The sequence below is a fragment of the Stenella coeruleoalba genome (assembly GCF_951394435.1).
Source record: "Stenella coeruleoalba genome assembly, chromosome: 1".
Lineage (NCBI taxonomy): Eukaryota > Metazoa > Chordata > Mammalia > Artiodactyla > Delphinidae > Stenella > Stenella coeruleoalba.
The window spans coordinates 28080636-28101220 of NC_137169.1; the positions used below are offsets into that span (position 1 = coordinate 28080636).

The window sequence follows — 20585 nt, forward strand, 5'->3', positions numbered from 1 at the left end:
TTATTTAGGGAAGGAAAAAGGAATTTAAAACAGATTTGTCAACCTGTGAGTAAATCAATATTGTGTGTGTGTGTGTGTTGTGGTTAAAAAAAAAAAAAAAAAAGAATTTCAGATAGCACAGAATCCAAAATAAAGGTCTCTCTTGCCATGACTTCTTTCATACCGCTTGCTATCTAGAAGTGTAACCACTGTTATCAATTGTAATTTAACTGTATTTATCACTAATGCCTGACTTTTATTAATGAACCATTCTTTTCTGCATATAAAGACTATTTACGTAGAACCTCCCTAGTGCAGTCATTTCATTTGAGATGCGGTTTGTTTTTTGTATACATATAAATTGACTTATTATGTGCTTTTCTTTTTCTTTAGGATCCCAAACTTCTGAACAGGAGCTCTTTCTAGACACCAAGATATTTGAAAAAGGTTTGTAATTTTAAATGTATTTTGAATCTTAGAAATATTATCCTCTGTTAGTGACACAAATCCGTAAAGTATTAGCATCCTTGGATTTAATATTTGCAATTTTAGCTGTTTGTAGGGGGCATCAGACATCTATGATTTTGTGCTAATTTGTAAAGAGACTAATAAAAGCTACCTCAGATATTGGTTTTAAGGATTAATTGAAATAATGCTCTGAAGTGTGTACCAAGAATATAAATCTAGTTCTGTGATATTGGTGAACAAGTTACTTCATTCTTGAGTGTACCTATGGAATTGTCCAGCAACCATACCTGACTTTTTGGTATTTAGGGTTTCAGAGAGGTTTCTGAGTATGTCAAGTATATTATCTCATTTTGAGGGCTTGTTTGTTTTTCTGTATATTTCAGACCAAGGAAGTACTTACAGTGGTGATCTTGAATCAGAGGCAGTATCTACTCCACATAGCTGGGAGGAAGAATTAAATCATTATGCCTTAAAGTCAAATACTGTGCAAGAGGCTGATTTAGAAGTGAAGCAGTTCTCAAAAGGGGAAACTGAACAGGATCTGGAAGCAGATTTTCCATCAGGTTTGTGCAGTGTAACCTGTCTGTTCAAAGTCCTTTATTAGAATATTCGTACAACTCTGAATTGGCATAATGAAGCAGTTATAATGTATGATAACTATCTAGGGCACAAATGGTCCCTGCCTTTGAAGGTATTAATTCATACCATATTGTTCTTTATAAGGGGTTAATTTGTTTTTGTTGTTGTTGTTTTTAAGTTTCCCACAGTAATCATATAGGGATTTTTCTTGATTGTTAATAAAGTTTGGGGTTTTTTTTTGCGGTACACGGGCCTCTCACTGTTGTGGCCTCTCCTGTTGCAGAGCACAGGCTCTGGACGCGCAGGCTCAGCGGCCATGGCTCACGGACCCAGCCGCTCCGTGGCATGTGGGATCTTCCCGGCCCGGGGCACGAACCCGTGTCCCCTGCATTGGCAGGCGGACTCTCAACCACTGCGCCAACAGGGAAGCCCCCCCCCTTTTTTTTTTTTTTGCGAGATAATAAAGTTTTTATACATGCTGTATCTCCTTGTTTTCTTATGTATATAAGTAAAGTCCATATTTTATCATAAACAAAGTAATGAATATAGTGATGATTACCTGATATTTCCTCCTTCACCCTAAGTGTTTATTTAAGTCTGTGAGTGATTTATCTCACATTGTGCTTTCTCTTGGATATCATAGAATCCTTTGACCCACTGAATAAAGGACAGGGAATCCAGGCACGTTCCCGAACAAGAAGACGACACAGAGATGGCTTCCCCCAGCCCAGACGAAGAGTAAGCAGTAACTTAATATTTCTAGCATTTTCTTTTCTTTGTTGTTTTCCAACCTTGTATTTTTGTCCTTTTGTTTTTGTTTTTTTGAAGTCAAAAACCATATCTCTTATTTTATATTTCCTCAAGAGGGACTTTTTATTTTGTTTCTATAATCAAAGGATTTTTCTGTTAGTTTTTTATAATCGTTGTTACACACTTTCCTCTTTTTTTTTTTTTGCGGTACACGGGCCTCTCACTGTTGTGGCCTCTCCCGTTGTGGATCACAGGCTCCAGATGCGCAGCCTCAGCGGCCATGGCTCACGGGCCCAGCCGCTCCGTGGCATGTGGGATCTTCCCGGATCAGGGCACGAACCCATGTCCTCTGCATTGTCAGGCAGACTCTCAACCACTGTGCCACCAGGGAAGCCCTGCACACTTTTTTTTTTTTTTTTACTTGGGTTAGTTTTCATCTTATTGAGTTATGTTTTTTATTATGGATATAATTCTTTTATCAAATATGACTTTTCCTCCTATTTTGTGACTTCATTTTTATTTTCTTAATAGTGAAAAACAACTTTTTCCCTATTTCCATGGTTCATTTATTTATTTTTTTCCAGTTTTATTGAGATATAATTGACATAACAGGACTAAGTTTAAGGTGTAGAGCATAATGATTTGACTTACATACATCATGAAATGATTACCACAATAAGATCGTAAACATTTATCATCTCATATAGATAAAAAATTAAAGAAACAAAAAAATTTTTTTTTACTATGAGAACTCTTAGGATTTACTCTCTTCACAACTTGTATATATAGCACAGAGCAGTGTTCATTATATATATCCTGTCGCACATTATACCCCTAGTACTTACTTAAACTGGAAATTTACGCCTTTTGACTACCTTCATCCAGTCTCCCTCCCCCTACTCCCTGCTTCTGGTAGCCACAAATCTGATCTCTTTTTCTAAGAATTTGTTTGTTTGTTTTTGAAATATAATAGACCTACAATACTTTGTTAGTTCTTGGAGCACAACATACTGATTCAACATTTCTACATATTTCAAAATGTTCACTAGGATAAGTCTAGTTACAATATGTCAGCATACAAAGATATTACATAATTATAATTGTGTGATTGTATTCCCCACACTGTACATTTCATAACATAACCATGACTCATTTACTTTGTGACTGGAAGTTTGTACCTCTTAATCTCCCTCACCTATGTCTCTCATCTCCCCAACCTCCTCCCCTGTGAGAACCACTTGTTTATTCTCTGTATCTATAATTCTGTTTCTGTTTAATTATGTTTGTTCATTTGTTTTTTAGATTCCAGATATAAGTGAAATCATATAGTATTTGTCTTTCTCTGTCTGATTTGTTTCACTTACTGTAATACCCTCTAGGTCCATCCCTGCTGTCACAAATGGCAAGATTTCATTCTTGTTTGTGGTTGAGTAATAATTCCATTGTATGTAACTGTGTGTGTGTGTGTGTGTGTACCACATCTTCTTTATTCATTCATCTAGGACACTTAGGTTGTTTCCATATCTTGGCTGTTGTCAGTAATGCTGCAGTGGACTTAAGGGTGCATATATATCTTTTTGAATTAGTGTTTTTGTTTCTTTTGGGTAAAAAATACCCAGAAGTGGAATTGCTGGATCAAATGGTAGTTCTATGTTTAATTTTTGAGGAAGCGCCATACTGTTTCCCACAATGGCTGCACCAGTTTACATTCCCACCAACAGTGCATGAGTGTTCCCCCTTTTACACATCGTCGCCAACACTTGATATCTCTTGTCCCTTTCGTTGTAGTCATTCTGACAGGTGTGAGGTGATATTTCATTGTGGTTTTGTCTCGCATTTCCCTGATGATTAGTGATGTGGAGCATCTTTCCGTGTGTCTGTTGGCAATCTGTATGTCCCTTTTGGGAAAATGGCTCTTCAGATCCTCTGCCCATTTTTTAATTCCATTTTTTGTTTGTTTGTTTGTTGGATATTGAGTTATTTATACATTTTGGATATTAACCTCTTTCCATATATATAATTTGGAAATATCCTTTCCCATTCAGTAGGTTGCCTTTACATTTTGTTGAGGGTTTCCTTTGCTATGCAAAATCTTTTTAGTTTGATGTGGTCCCATTTGTTTATTTTTGCTTTGGTTGTCTTTACCTGAGGGAACAGACCCAAAAAATATTACTAAAACCGATGTCAAAGTTTCCTGCCTGTGTTTTCCTCTAGGACTTTCATGGTCTCAGGTCTTACATTTTCAGTTTAATTTTGTATATGGTATGAAAAAGTGGTCCAGTTTCATTCTTTTCCATGTAGCTGTCCACTTCTCCCCACACCATTTACTGAAGAGTCAGTCTTTTCTTCATTGTACAATATAGTCTTGCCGCTTTTGGCATAGATTAATTGACCATAAAAGCATAGGTTTATCTGGGCTGTCTATTCTGTTCCATTGATCTGTGTGTATGTTTTTGTGCCACTACCATACTGTTTTGATTACTGTAGTTTTTAGCATAGTTTGAAATCAGGGAGTATGATACCTCTAGCTTTGTTCTCCTTTCTCAAGATTGTTTTGGCTATTCTGGGTGTTTTATGTTTCCTAATGAATTTTAGAATTATTTGTTCTAGTTCTGTGAAAAATGCCATTGGTAGTTTGATTTTATTGCATTGAATCTGTAGTTTGCCTTGGGTAGTGTGGTTATTTTGACAATATTCTTCTAATTCACGAGAATGGTGTATTTTTCCATTTGTTTGTTTAATCTTCAGTTTCCTTCATCAGTGTCTTATAGTTTTCTGAGTTGAGTCTTACCTCCTTTGTTAGATTTATTCCTAGGTATTTTATTCTTTTTGATGCGATTATAAACAGGATTGTTTTAAAAATTTCTCTGACAGTTTGTTGGTAGTTTATAGAAATGCAACAGATTTTGTATATTTTGTATCATGCAACTTTACTGAATTCGTTGGTGAGTTCTCATAACTTTTTGGTGGTGTCTTTAGGATTTTCTATGTATAGTATGGTGTTATCTGCAAACAGTGACAGTTTTCTTCCTTTCCAATTTGGATTCCTTTTATTTCTTTTTCTTCTCTGATTGCTGTGGCTGGGACTTCCAATACCATGTTGAATAAAAGTGGCAGAATGGGCATCCTTGTCTTATTCCTGATCTTAGAGGAAATTGTTTCAGTTTTTCATCATTCAGTATGATGTTAGCTGTGGGTCTGTTATATTTGGCCTTTATTACATTGGGGTATGTTCCCGCTATAGCCATTTTGTGGAGAATTTTTATCATAAATGAATGTTGAATTTTGTCAAAGGCTTTTTTTGCTTCTGTTGAGATGATCATATGACTTTTATTCTTCAGTTTGTTAATGTGGTGTATCACATTGGTTTGCAAATACCAAATTGTTCTTTGCATCCCTGGAATAAATCCCACTTGCTCATGGTGTGTGATCCTTGTAATGTATTGTTGAATTTGGTATGCTGATATTTTGTTGAGGATTTTTGTATGTATGTTCATCAGTGATATTGGCCTGTAATTGTCTTCTTTTATGGTCATCTACTTTTGGTATCAGGGTGATACTGGCCTCGTAGAATGAATTCGTAAGTGTTGCTTCCTCTGCTATTTTTTGTAATAGTTTGAGAAGGATAGGTATTAACTCTTCTCTAAATGTTTGGTCAACTTCATCTGTGAAGCTGTCTTCTCTAAATGTTTGGTCAACTTCATCTGTGAAGCTGTCTGGTCCTAGACTTTTGTTTGTTGGGAGTTTTATGATTACTGATTCAATTTCATTACTAGTAATTGGTCTGTTCATATTTTCTATGTATTTCTGGGTCAGTCTTAGGAGGGTGTACATTTCTAAAATTTTTCCATTTCTTCCAGGTGATTCTTTTGGTGTATAATTGTTCATAGTAGTCTCTTAAGATCCTTTATATTTCTGTGTTGTTTGTTGTAACTTCTCTCTTCTCATTTTTTTTTAAAAATTTATTTGTACGTTTCTTTTTTCCTTGATGAGTCCGGCTGAAGGTTTATCCACTTTGCTTATCTTTTAAAAAGATCAGCTCTTGGTTTCATTGATCTTTTCTATTGCTTTTTAGTCTCTAGTTTATTTTTGCTCTGATCTTTATGATTTCTTTCCTTTACCAACTTTCGGTTTTCTTTTTCTTTTTCTAGTTCCCTTAGGGTATAAGGTTAGTTTGTTTATTTGAGATTTTTCTTGTTTCCTTAAGTAGGCTTGTCACTATAAACTTACCTCTTAGAACTGCTTTTGCTGTATCCCATAGATTTTGGATAATTGTGTTCATTTTCATTGGTCTCCAGGTATAATCTTGATTTCCTCTTTAATTTCTTTGGTGACCCATTGGTTGTTTAATAACATATTGTTTAGTCTTCTGTGCTGTGTGTTTTTTACAGTTCTTTTGTGTATTTGGTTTCTAGTCTCATAGCATTGTGGTTGGAAAAGATGCTTGATATGATTTTACTTTTCTCTTAAATTTACTGAGACTTGTTTTGTGGCCTAGCAAGTGATCTAGAGAATGTTCCATGTGAACTTGAAAAGAATGTGTGTTCTACTTTTGGGTGAAATATTACATATATATATATGTATATATATACACACAAACATATGTGTGTGTGTGTGTTTATTCTGTATATAGCTATTAAATCCATTTCTTGTAATGTGTCATTTATGGCCAGTGATTCCTTACTTATTTTCCTTATTTATCTCTGTCCATTGATGTAAGCGAGGTTTTAAAGTCCCCTACTCTTGTTGTGTAACTGTCCATTTCTCCCTTTATATCTGTCAATGTTTGCTTTATGTATTTAGGTGCACCTTTCCTATCCTCTCACATTCAGTCTTTGTGTGCCTTTAGATTTGATGTGAGTCTCTTTTAGGCAGCACTGTGGGTCTTGTTTTTGTATCCATTTAGCTACCCTATGTTTTTTTATTGGAGCATTTAGTCCATTTACATGTAAAGTAATTATTGATAGGTATGTACTTATTGTAATTTTGTTAATTGCTTTGTGGTTGTTTTTGTAGCTCTTTTTTGTTCCTCATTGTTTTGCTCTCATCCCCTGTGATTTGATGACTATCTTTAGTGTTATTTTGGGGTTCCTTTCTCTTTTTTGTGTGTGTATCTATTACTGATTTTTGGTTTGTTGTTACCATGAGGTTTATGTATACCAGTCTATTTATGTTTATACATGATTATTTTAAGTGCTGATCTCTTAATTTTGAATACATTTTACCAACCCTGAATTTTTACCCTCCCCACATTTAATGTTTCTGACATCATATTTTACGTTTTTTGGTTTGTGTATTCATTACTACTTATTATGGATATAGATAATTTTACTACTTTTGTCTTAATCTTTCTAGTAGATAGTACTGATCTACTATCTTTACTGTATGTTTGTCTTTACCAGTGAAATTTTTCCTTTTTTAATTTTCATTTTTCTAGTTGTTACTTTTTCTTTTCTGCTTAGAGAATTCCCTTTAACATTTCTTATAAAGCTGGTTTTGTTGTACTGAATTATTTTAGCTTTGCTTGTCTGTAAAAAACTCTTAATCTCTCTATCAAATCTGAATGAAAGGCTTGCTGGGTATAGTATTCTTCGTTGTAGGTTTTTTCCCTTTCATCACTTTACATACATGGTGCCAGTCCCTTCTGGCCTGCAGAATTTCTGCTGAAAAGTCATCTGATAGCCTTATGGGATTTTCCTTTAACGTAACTAGTTGCTTTTCCTTTGATGCTTTTAAATTCTCTCTTTATCCTTAATGTTTGCTATTTTAATTATAATGTGTCTTTGAGTGGAAATCTTTGGATTGAGTCTGTTTGGGACTTTCTGTACTTCTGGGACTTGGATGTTTGGTTCCTTTCCCAGATTAGGGTCGTTTTCAGCTATTATGTCTTCAAATACATCCTCTGCTCCTTCCGTGCTCTCTTCTTCCAGGACCTCTACAATGCAAATGTTGGTACACTTAAAGTTGTCTCAGAGTTCTCTTGAACTGTCCTCACTTTTTAAAATTCTTTTTCTTTTTTCTCTTTAGTTTGAGTGATTTTCACTACAGTGTCTTCCAGTTTGCTGATCTGTTCCTCTGTATCAGCTAACCTACTGTTAATTCCTTTTATTTCAATTATTGTATTTTTTGGCTCTGCTTGCTTGTTCATTATATTTTCTAACTCTTTGTTAGAAACTTCTAACCTCTCACTGTGTTCATTCTTCTCCTGAGTGCTTTGAGCATCTTTACAGTCATTACCTTGCAGTCTTATTGGGTAGAATGCTTCCTTTGGAACATATTCCTCTGTTGCCTTATTTTGCCTAGTTCTTTGTTTTTACTTCTATGTATTTCATAGGTTGGTTCCGTTTACCAATCTTGGATAAGTGACCTTATGTAAGAGACATTCTACGGGGCTGAGCAGCAGACTCCCTTCTAGGCACCAGAGCTGTATGCTCTAGGGGTGCCCTGTATATGCACTGCATGGGCCCTTATGACAAGCTGACTACTGTGGGCGTTCTGATAAGCATGGTCAGCATGGCTGACTACTGTGGGCGTGCTGGGACCAGAAAGTCCAAGACCGGTTGGTTGCCAGACCCTGCCTAATGCAGAGGCCTCCGACTCTGGTGTGGTTGGCTGCAGCCTGGGGCGTTCTGGTCCTGGTGCTGGCCCACTGGTGGGCAGGGCCACGTCATGAGGCAGCAGAGCCCTGAGGAGTTCCCAGGCTAATGCTGTCCTGCTGGTGGGTGGGACTGGGTGGAGGGTGGGTGTTCTCGGCCTGGTTTTGACCCACTGGGTTACAGGCTGGGTCCTGACACAGGTGGCTACAGGGCTGCGGTATACCCAGGGGCTAGTGTCTGCTCTCTAGTGGGCAGGGCCAGGGCTCATGGGATCCCAGGGCTGGTTCCAACCAGTGGTGGGTGAGGCTGTATCCTGGGACTAGTTCTGTTCCATTGGTGCACAGAGCTGGGTCCCAGGGTCTCTGGCTGGGGGGCCTGGTTCCTGAAGCTGGTATTGGCTTGTGGATGTATTGGTCTAGGTCCCACGGTATCCTGGGGCTAGTGTTGGTCCACTGGTGGGAAGAGCCTGCTCCTGAGGATCTCTGGCTGTGGGGCCCTGGTGATCCTAGAGTTGGTGTCAGCCTGCTGGTGGGCAAGGCCAGGGCCCAGGAGGTCCTGGGACTAGTGCCTATCCACTGGTGGGCAGAGCCTTGTTCAGAGTGGCTGAGGGCTCATGGGAGCCTAAGGCAGCAAACTTGCTGGTGTTTGGGGCTGTGTCCCCACCTGGCTAGCTTCTTGGCCTCAAGCGTCCCAGGATTGTTGGCAACTGGCTGGTGGGCAGGCTGGCTCCAGTTCTCATTTAACTTAGTGGGAGGAGTCCAAAATGGTGCTTGCTAGCAGCAGTGTTCTCGTTGTAGAGTGAGCTCCCCAAAATGGCTTCCGCCAGCATCTGTGTCCCCAGGGTGAGTCCCAGTTTCCTCTTGACTCTCTGGGAGGCTCTCTGAAATCAAGTGGGTCTGACCCAGTCTCCTTTCAAATTACTGCTTTTGCCCTGGGTCTCAGATCATGTGAGATTTTGTGTGTACCCTTTGAGAGTGGGAGTCTCTTGTTTCCTGCAGCCCTCTGGCTCTCCTGAAAACAAGCCCCGCTGGCCTTCAAAACCAAGTGTTCTGGAGGTTTATCTTCCCAGTGCAGGAGCCCCAGACTGGGGAGCCCTATATGGGGCTCAGACCTCTCACTTCTTGGGGAGAACATCTCCAATTGTGATTATCTTCCCATTTGTGTGTCACCTAACCTGGTGGTGTGGGTCTTGATTATACCGTGTCTCTGCCCCTTTCTACCCATCTTGTAGTTCCTTCTTTATATCTTTAGCTGTAAAAGATCTTTTCTGCTAGTCTTCAGGTCATTTTTATGGAAGGTTGCTCTGTACATAGTAATAATTTTGGTGTGCCCATGGGAGGTGGGGAGCTCAGGGTCTTCCTATTCTGCCATCTTGGTCACCCACACTAGGACAGAACTTTTTACTTTTGAGAAGTCTACTTTATCAGTTTTTATTCTAATTTGTGCTTTTTATTATCCCATCTAAAAATCTTTGCTTAACTTAACTATGGTAATTAAGATTTTCTCTTACATTTTCTCCTAGTTTTATAATTTTCTTTTATGTTTTCTGTGATCCATTTTGAGATAATTTTTATGTATAAGTTAAGGCATCACATTTCATTTTTTTGTGTGTATGGATATACAGTTGTTCTAGTACCACTTTTGTAAACGCTGTCTTTTCCCCTTCAGTTACATTGGCACTTTTGTTAAAGTCAACTGACCATATATGTCTTGGTCTGTTTCTGAAACTATTCTGTTCCATTGATATACATGTCTATTTTTATACCAGTACCAACTGACTTGATTAATGTAGCTTTACAGTGAGTCTTGAAATAGGAGTGTAGGTCTTCCATCTTTGTTCATCTTTTTCAAAGGATTTATTTGAATTTCCATATACATTTTAGAATCAGCTTGTCAATTTCTACAAAAAAGTCTGCTGAAATTTTGATTGGGGCTGTTCTTAATCCATGGATCAATTTGCAGAGAATTGACATCCTAGCAACTTTGAGCCATCCAGTCCATAAAGATGGTATCTTTCACCTTTATTCAGATTATCTCCCAACAGTGTTTTGTATTTTTCATTTTACAAGTCTTATACTTTACCAAATTTATCTAATAAGTATTTTAATATATTTTTGATCCTGTTGTGAATAGCATTATTTTTAAATTTCCTTTTCTAGTGTTCTTCATTGACATAGAAATAGAGATGGTTTTGAATATTGATTTTATATACGGTGATTTTGCTCAACTGAAATCCTTAGGATTTTCTACCTACACAATCATATTATCTGTAAATAAAGGCAGTTTCACTTTTTCCTTTACAATCTTAGTGCATTTTCTTTCTTTTTTTGATTTATTGCATTAACAAGGATCTTTAGTACAATGTTTAATATAAGTAATGAGTGCAGACCTTCATGCCTCTTCCCAATTTTAGGGAAGTGTTCAGCCTTACAATATTGAATATGATGTTACCTATATGTTTCTCATAGATGACCTCTATCAAGTTCAGGAAGTTCCTTTCTATTTCTAATTGCTCAGAGTGTTTTTGATTGTGTTTTGAACTTTGTCAGGTGATCTCTTGAGATGATCATCTGTTTTTTCTTTTCTGAGTCTTTTAAAGTGGTGAAATACATTAATTTTTTAAATTATAAACTAACCTTGCATTTATGGGATGAGCACTACTTTCTTTTGATGTTTTCATTCTTCTTTACGTTGCTGGATTCAGTTTGCTAATATTTGTTAAGGTTTTAAGTGTCTCAGTTTAAAAGAGCTATTGATCTGTTTTCTTGTGATGACTTTATTTGGCCTTGCTGTCAGGATAATAGTAATATAAGTGAGTTAGTGTTCCTCCTCTTCTATTTTCTGAAATACAGTTTATATAATTACTTAATTCTTGGGTAGACTTCAACAGTGAAGCCATCTGGGTCTGGATTTTTTTTTATGGGAAGGTTTTAAACTATGAATTGAATTTCTCTAGCTACTTAGGTTATCTATTTCTTCTAGAGCAAGCTTTGTTAGTTTGTGTCTTTCAAGAGATTTGTTCAGTTTATCTAAGCTGTCTAGTTTATTGTCATGATGACGTTCACAGTTTTATTATTCTTTTTATATGTGTGGGGTCAGGTGTTGATAATTTATGTCTTTTTTCTTTTATCCCTGATCATTCTAGCTAGAGATTTATCATGTTTTTTTAACCTTCTAAAAGTACCAGCTCTTCATTTTATTGATTTTTCCTTTATCTTTTCTTTTTATTGATTTTTGCTCTATTTTTTATTATTTCCTTACTTTGGGTTTTACTGAAGTCTTTTTTCTAGTTTCTTAACACAGAGGCTAGATTATTGATTTTAGACTTCTTTCACTTCTCATAGAAGCATTTTAATACTGTAAATGCCCTTATAAGCACTGCTTTAGCACTATTACATAAAGTTTGATACGTTTTGTTTTCATTTTTACTTAAGTTCAAAATATTCTCTAATCGCATTTGTGGTTTCTTAACATGTGTTGTTTAATTTCTGAGTTTTCAGGATTTTTCTAACACTGTTTCATTACTGATTTCTAGCTGAATTCCATTGTAGTTAGAGAATTTGTTGAGGCTTCTTTTAGAGCCATCTATTCGTATGTTCCATTAAATAGACCTGAGTGGTAATAACTGCTATTCATACCTCATTGGGTGGGTCCAGCATCCGGAACATAGTAAATACCCAAATGTTAGTGATTATTAAAATATTACCTTCTACACTTCAATTTTCTCTTTTTTTCTTTTCTCATATGGATTGGATTAGATGACTAAGCTCTTTCTAGCTCTAAGAGCTCTGAATCTTTGGGATCTAATACTAAATTGCATTTTCTGTAAATTTATGCCCATTCTGTCTTTGAGAATCCCAATTCTTAAAGCTCTGAAACTAAATTTTATATTCTGTAAATTTTTGGAATTCTTACAGGGACGGAAGAAGTCTGTAGTGTCTGTGGAGCCCAGGAGTCTTATTCAAGGAGCCTTTCAAGGGTGCTCAGTGTCTGGGATGACACTGAAATACATGTATGGGGTAAATGCCTGGAAGAACTGGGTTCAGTGGAAAAATGCCAAGGAAGAGCAGGGGGATCTGAAAAGTGGTAAATACACGGCATGAATTTGTGTCTTGATTTGGGGGTGGGAGGAATACAGATTAAGTCATAAATCTACTCAAAAGGGATAAATAGTAGGTCAGAAATCCCATAAAACTTTGATTTTGGCTTTACTTAATTTTTTTCCCCATCTTTATTTATTCTCATTAATTTTTCTTTCTTTGTCAGGAGTTGAACATGCCTCATCTAGCCCGTGTTCTGACCCTTTAGGAAGTGCTCAAGACCATGCACTCTCTCAAGAATCTTCAGAGCCAGGCTGTAGAGGTAAAATTTCTCTCCTTGTGATCTGAATTGCTTGTAATATCATTGTTGATTTTAAATTTGTAAATGGAATATTTAAAATTATTTAAAATTTGAAGTTTATGTTTAAAAAGAGAAATTAATATCCACTCCCAATTTTAAAGAGCTTGTTATAAAGGTAAGGTTGTATCTTCTGATCATGAGTTTCTTGTGCAAATATAAGGAATTCTGTTTCTTTTTCTAACACTATGCAAGTAACTCAAATCTGTCTTCTTGAGCCCTATATTTGTAGAATAATCAGTGTGGAACCCAGTGTAACACTTTTTGTTGTTGTTGTTGTTAAGAAGAATACCTGGAAAAGCCTTGCTGTTACTGTAGGAATTTTTCCTATCAAGGAGTTGTATATGATTGACCATGATTGCAGGTTTCATTTTTGGTGCCAAAAACTTTGGAGCCCAATAAACAGTTCAAATAGAGCAACACTGTATAAATTTAGAACCCTAATCATTAGCTTTCTTTTTTCCCCGATCGTTCTATTCTAAACTTTGTTTTCAGTTTGTATTTTGCTTTTTTATTATCTGTGTTTTATATAAGATACTTATACAATCTTTGTGGGATGAGATGGGGCAGGAATGAATATGTCCTTGTAACTAGATTTTTTTGTCCCTTTCCAACTATACCTTCTCTCTAATACCTGGGTGATTGCATGCACTCTTGGCTTTGCCTCAGTCTACCCTCATTATTGGAGCAGTTAGTTGCTGCTGTGGTCTGTGACTGACTCATTGAGTTCCCACAGATCAAGTATAATCTCTCTGCTCCAAAGTGATATAAATATACTCCTGTTATGGGAGTTTACTAGGCCTTTCACCTTCCAGTTTGAGGCACAACATTTTTAAGAAAGAAGGAAGGGTAGGGACTTCCCTGGTGGTCCAGTAGTTAAGACTCTGTTCTCCCAAAGCAGGGGGCACAGGTTCAGTCCCCTATTGGGGAACTAAGATCCTGCATGCCTCAGAGCGTGGCCAAAAAATAAACAAATGAAACGGTGGATATGTAAGTCAACTGTACTTCAATTTAAAAAAATAAAAATTTAAAAAGAAAGAAAAAAGGAGGGGTAGTGAAAATGGAGAAGTAATATTGTATTAGACCACCAAGCCTAAATGCAGTAGCCACAGGGGATGCCTACTCATTTCCGCTACTCATTCATCCAAAAAAAATACTTACTGAATATACCTGTCATGTATCAGGCATGGTTGTAGGCACTCAGGTGAAAAGATCAGACATGGTCCTTGCCCTCATGAATCACCTATTTCAATTTGCAAAACCAACTCAGGGGAGCTCAAGTGTATCTTTGGAAACATGCAGTGTTTTCTAAATGCAGAAAAGCAGTAACTAGAAAGAGTGTTTCAACTCATCCCACAGTGTGGACCAGTCTGTTGCAGTAAGATCTCTACAAGTCAAATTAGATAACTCTCCTGCCTAAAACTAATTCAGTTCTTAGTTGTCTTCAAACTCTTAATGTAATATATGAGGCTTACCATAATCTGCCCGCATCTGCCCTCTTTTCTTTTCCGCTGTTCACCTGAGTCCCCTGAACCTTTTCACTTTTGTGGTTGAGCACATACTATATTTTCTGACATTTTCAAAGGCATGAAGTTATATGTTACTTAAAGTGTTCCTTATTCAAATAAATATGACTTTAAAGAAAGTTAAACAGCATTTTTTTTTGCAGAAATCTCCAGAGCCTTTAATATGTTAAAAAAACATTGTGAATTCTTTAGAGGCAGGTATAACATACTGCTGTTTTCCAAATTTATCAGATCTTAGAAACCCAGTTTTCTTGAGCTCTCACATGATTAGTATTTTGTGGAGTATACTTCGGGAAATCTTTTTATATCCTCAAATTGGAATTCTTCCTCCACTTGTTTAATTCTTCTCCACCTTTCACATCTCCCAGAATCTAACATGACCCTTCCCTGTCTGTTAGATGGCCCTTATTTTTTTTCATAGAATTTTATTTAGATAAAACCCCTGTCATAGCACCCTGTTACGTCATATGTGCTTCATTGTCTTTATTTCTTTACCTAAAAAAGCCTTGAGATCAGGATCTGTCTTTAATCCATGTATTCACCAGTGTACACCACAATACCTGGGGCAGTGTAGTCAGTGTTTATTCAGTGAGTTGAGTAATGTTATTATTTTTCTGTAAGTTAGTATTTCAGATGTTTTCTACCTTTCCACAGTCCGCTCTATCAAGCTGAAGGAAGATATTCTGTCCTGCACTTTTGCTGAGTTGAGTTTAGGCTTATGCCAGTTTATTCAAGAAGTGCGGAGACCAAATGGTGAAAAGTATGATCCAGACAGTATCTTATACTTGTGCCTTGGAATTCAGCAGGTACGAAATTCAATAATTGTTACAAAATCTATTGCATTTTTAATAATTCTGATAGAACTTGTGAATTAAGCTGAAAACTTATAGTGTATATTGTTTGTTTGGTATTGCTCGTATACTCTCTCCTTAATGAACTACTGACCCTGATTTAAAAGTCTTGGTCATATAAGCCTTTTATAAGTTAAACTGAGACTGTTAGAATAAGAGGAATTGAGGTTGGTGCATTTTATTGATAAATGCACAAAAAAGGCATAAATAGCAGTTCACAAAAGAAGTGACATAGGTGATTTGACATAGGTGACAGGAGACATCCTTGTCAAAAATCGTTTGACTAAATATGCATGTGTTTATTTTGGACTCTCAGTTTTTAATACATTGGTTTATGGCTATTCTTATGGTAGTACTCACTATTTTGATTACTGTAGGTTTGTAGTAAGTTTTGAAATTGGGAAGTGTGATTCCTCAAGATTCTTTTGGCTATTCGAGGTTCCTTGCAATTTCATATCAATTTTAGGATCAACTTTTCCATTTCTTCAAAAACTAAACCGTTGGGATTTTGATAGGATTGTATTGAATCTGTAGATTGCTTTGGGGAATATTGCTGTTTTAACAATTTTGTCTTTAGATCCATGAGTACAAGATGTTTTTCCTAGGTGTTCTTTAATTTCAGCAGTTTTATGTAGCTTTAAGCGTGTAAATCGCATACCTCTTTTGTTAAATTTATTCTTAAGTATTTTATTCTATCTGATGCTATTGTAAATGGAATTTTCTTAATTTTCTCTTTGGATTGTTTATTACAACTGATTTTGTGTTGCTTATACTCTGCAGCTTTACCAAGTTCATTCACTAGCTCTAATAACTAGTTTTTTTGTAGACACTTTAGAATTTTCTATATATAGGTTCATGTCACTGCATATAGAGATGGTTTTACTTCTTCCTTTCCTATTTCAATACTTTTTATTTCTCTTTCTCACCTGATTACTCTGGCTAGGATTTCCTGTACAATGTTCAGTAGAAGTGGCATTTTTATCTTGTTTCTGATCTAAGGGGGAAGTGATTTTTTTTTAAACCCATGTATTTTATAGGTACTCATATTTGAGTAAAGGTACAAAACTCAATTCTGTGTATTCATAAAGGAAATGTTTTTTAAGATTGAAATAACTCCTGACTGTTACCAGTAGTTGCCTTTGTGTAGTGAGTTTGAGTATATCTTTCTTCCACCTTTTCTGTATTTTAAACTCTTTCCATAATGAGGATATAATATTTTTAAGTTGTGAAAATAACTTTATTAAAATAAAGAAAATGAAGAATACTTTTCAACAACAAAACTGTAATCTGGCGATACAATCATAAATTGCCTTTGAAGAGGCCTATAAAAATGCACGTTGAAATGGTGTGTAATTTTTATTAGCCGGAATAAATTTAAGTGGAAATAAAAATTTACTGCAAGTCATACATAGATTAAAAAGCAGGAAACCAAGATAGCCATAGATAAATAAGTTTAAAATACCAGATCTTAAAAACACTAGGGGCTTCCCTGGTGGCGCAGTGGTTGAGAGTCCGCCTGCTGATGTAGGGGACACAGGTTCATGCCCCGGTCCGGGAAGATCCCACATGCCGCGGAGCAGCTGGGCCCATGAACCATGGCTGCTGAGCCTGCGCGTCCGGAGCCTGTGCTCCGCAACGGGAGAGGCCACAACAGTGAGAGGCCGCGTATCAACAACAACAACAAAAAAGAACACTGAAAGATTTTTAGCATATAATTATGCTACTTTGTGTTATTCTCTTGTTCTGTTCATTGTATTTCTCTGAAGTGCTTGACTCTGACCTGACCTGCACCGTCAAAATATTTAACAGTAATTTACTCAAACTGTTGCGTGTTTCCCATTCTGTGATGTGATTTTTTTTGGGGGGGCTGCATTGGGTCTTTTTTTTTGTTGCTGTGCACGGGCTTTCTCTAGTTGTGGCGAGTGGGGGCTAGTCTTCATTGCGATGCGCGGGTTTCTCATTGTGGTGGCTTCTCGTTGCAGAGCACAGGCTTTAGGCACATGGACTCAGTAGTTGTGACTCACAGGCTCAGTAGTTGCGGCACACGGGCTTAGTTGCTTCGCGGCATGTGGGATCTTCCTGGACCACAGCTTGAATCCATGTCCCCTGCATTGGCAGGTGGATTCTTAACCACTGTGCCACCAGGGAAGGCCCTGTGATATGATTCTTGATGGTTATAATTAGCATACTTTTAAGTCATATAATTAGACTTGAACTTTTTGAAGGCTGGCTTGTGAGGCAGAGAGTTGAGAGCTGTGGTTAGAAGCCTCCAAATAAATAGTTTTAAATTTTGGATAGCCTCAGGTTATCTGACACTAGATAACTATATTATTTGCAGGAAGTCATCTTATAACTAGGCTAAAAAACAAACAAAAACTGCTAAGAGCGCACCTCAGACACTGAGAATTAGAAAAATGATTTGAGAAATTTGAATTAGGACCAATTTTTAGTATATCAGTTTTATTAACTAACTAAAGGGTACTTATTATAATTATTTTATACCATTCATGTTTTTAAAAGGAAATAGAAAACTTTACCATACAAGCTCAGTGCTCAAGATAATGTTAATTCATGTGAAAAGGATCTTTAGCTTAAATTCTGGTGTTTTAACTGTATCCTTAAAATGGTTCACAGTATTGTAAGGATAAAAACTAAGGGTAAACTATATTCCTAAAAATATTCTTTTTAAAAACTTGTGGGTTTTTTTGTATCAACATATATGTTTCCATTTTTTTCTCTTGTAGTACCTGTTTGAAAATGGTAGAATAGATAACATTTTTACTGAGCCCTATTCCAGATTTATGATTGAACTTACCAAACTCTTGAAAATATGGGAACCTACAATACTTCCTAATGGTAGGATGATTATATTTTGATTCTTTTCATGATATGCCTTCTTAAATTGCTTGTTTTGTGATTCTCTTTTTATAAATTGTTCATTTTATATTTGTCTTGATTTATAACATATTTGGACTTTTGAGGAGAAAGTCTTTGGTTTATTATCAATTATTTTAGTAAAACTATACCTTCCATACAGTACATGAATAGATACTAACTATTGAATATAAAAAACAACTGAAGGTTACATTTACTTTTTAGAAACCATTTTTGATCTGGTAGTTTTGGTAAAGTTGTACATGGTATCAGTAGCTGGCACATATGCTACTTTTAGACTCTGTTAGCAATGGACCTTTTTCAATAGTTTATAAAAAGTACCCTGAACTGGTTGTTAAAGAGAGTTAAGTCTTCATCCTTGAATTGTCTGTGACCATATGTCTTTGGACAAGTCCCTAATTCACTCCTGGTCTCATGCTCCTTGGCTATGAATGGAGAGGTTAAATGTGATGCCCAGAAATGTGTGCCCTTTCTGTTGAGCTACAGGGCACCTTTGACGCATTATGAGCAGTGCGGTGGCATGATGCATTTAGCATTCAAATAGGGGGCTAGAGACATAGATTTGCAAGTAATAAATCTGTGTTCATGGGTAGCCTTCCAGGAATAGAATGCAGAAGCAGCAACAAAGAGGATTGGGGAGAGAACGTTAGGAAAGACCTGTGTTTACGGGGTATCATGAGGAAGGTGCATTTAAAAGTATACTTTTTTTTTTTTTTCTGACCTCTGATTTTCAAGCAAAATCCAGATAAGTTATCGTGAAGCAATCGCTCTTAATATAAATTTAAAATAAGAAGAGATAGGAGGGAGAGAGAGCTCTATCTGTCCTCTAAAGATATTAGACAAATAAAACTGAACCAGTTAACAGTAAACAGAATGATCTCAAACAGGAGTCTGCAAACTGCAGCTCACGGGCCAGATCAGGCCTGCTGCCTGTTTCTGTATAGTACATGAGCTAAAAATATTTTTTACATTTCTAAATAGTTGGGAAAAAAAATTAAAGAAAAATATTTTGTGGCCTGTGAAAATTGAATGAAATTCAAATTTGTTTCTATAAATAAATTTTACAAATAGCCACACCTATTTGTTTATGTATTGTCTACACTTCCTTATCTTTTACAACAACAAAGTTGTTTTCAAAGCCCTCATGGCCCACAGTGCTTAATATGTTTACCATCTGGCTCTTCACAGAAAAAGTTTACCAGCCCCTGGTCTAAAATAACAATAGATTAAAACTGTTTCAGGCGAGTGCTCACAGTGTCTGCTTCAGTGGAATCATCTGCCCTTTTCTTTGCAGTGCTTTTTCTATTTTTCTGTATGAGGAAGAGGGAGAAAGAGAGGAACAGTCTTTTCCTTAGTATCTTCCTGTCTGAGGATTAGAGAAATTACTTAGTCCCATTTAGCAGGAGCTTAGGACTGTTTCTTTTTCCCCTTTCTTCTGTTCAGGTTACATGTTCTCTCGCATTGAAGAAGAGCATTTGTGGGAGTGCAAACAGCTGGGCGCTTACTCACCAATCGTCCTCTTGAACACCCTCCTTTTCTTCAATACCAAATACTTTCAACTAAAGAATGTTACTGAGCACTTGAAGCTTTCCTTTGCCCATGTGATGAGACGGACCAGGACTCTGAAGTACAGTACCAAGATGACATATCTGAGGTTCTTCCCACCTTCACAAAAGCAGGAGACAGAACCAGGTGTGTGGTGGAGTTTTTAAGTTTCCTTTCTTTCATTCTTTTTTTTTAATTGAAGTATAGTTGATGTACAATATTATGTTAGTTTCAGGTGTGCAACATAGAGACTTGACATTTAAATACATTATGAAATGATCACCATGATAAGTCTAGTAACTATCTGTCTCTGTACAAAGTTACTCCAATATTATTGGCCGTATTCCTTATGCTGTATGTTACCTCCTTGTGCCTTATCTTATAACTGGAAGTTCGTTCCTCTTAATCCCCTTCACCTGTTCTGCCCATCCCCCACCCCTCTTCCCTCTGGCAACCACCAATTTGTTCTCTGTAGCTGTGAATCTATTTCTGTTTTGTTTGTTCATTTGTTTTATTTTTTGTATTCTACATTTGGGTGAAATCATACGGTATTTTTCTTTTTCTCACTGACTTATTTCACTTAGCATAACACCCTTTATGTTGTCACAAATGGCAAGATTTCATTCTTTTTTATAGCTGAGTGAATTAAACCATTCTGTTGATGGACACTTCCATATTTTGGGTATTATCAATAATGCTGCAGTGGACATAGGGGTGCATACCTATCTTTTTGAATTAGTGTTTTTGTTTTCTTTGGGTAAAAAATACCAATAAGTGGAATTGCTGGATCATATGGTAGTTCTATGTTTAATTTTTGAGGAAGCTACATACTGTTTTTTCACAATGGCTGCACCAGTTTACATTCCCACCAACAGTGCATGAGTGTTCCCCTTTTTACACATCATCATTGCCAACACTTGATATCTCTTGTCCCTTTCATGATAGTCATTCTGACAAGGGTGAGGCGTTATCTCATTGTGGTTTTGACTTGCATTTCC

At 36.5% G+C, this 20585-nt stretch overlaps 1 protein-coding gene across 5 annotated transcripts in view; it reads left to right on the forward strand.

Annotated features, from left to right (window-relative positions):
* ZMYM4 (zinc finger MYM-type containing 4) overlaps positions 1-20585 on the forward strand; it is a 175316-nt gene that overhangs the window by 142632 nt on the left and 12099 nt on the right. For all 5 annotated transcript variants that reach the window (XM_079917194.1, XM_079917190.1, XM_079917191.1 and 2 more), the window contains 8 exons: positions 373-426; positions 831-1010; positions 1670-1764; positions 12290-12458; positions 12639-12734; positions 14951-15102; positions 17892-18003; positions 19486-19734. In XM_079917194.1, the coding sequence (XP_079773320.1) occupies positions 373-426; positions 831-1010; positions 1670-1764; positions 12290-12458; positions 12639-12734; positions 14951-15102; positions 17892-18003; positions 19486-19734 (1107 nt within the window). The remainder of the gene's footprint in view (positions 1-372; positions 427-830; positions 1011-1669; positions 1765-12289; positions 12459-12638; positions 12735-14950; positions 15103-17891; positions 18004-19485; positions 19735-20585) is intronic.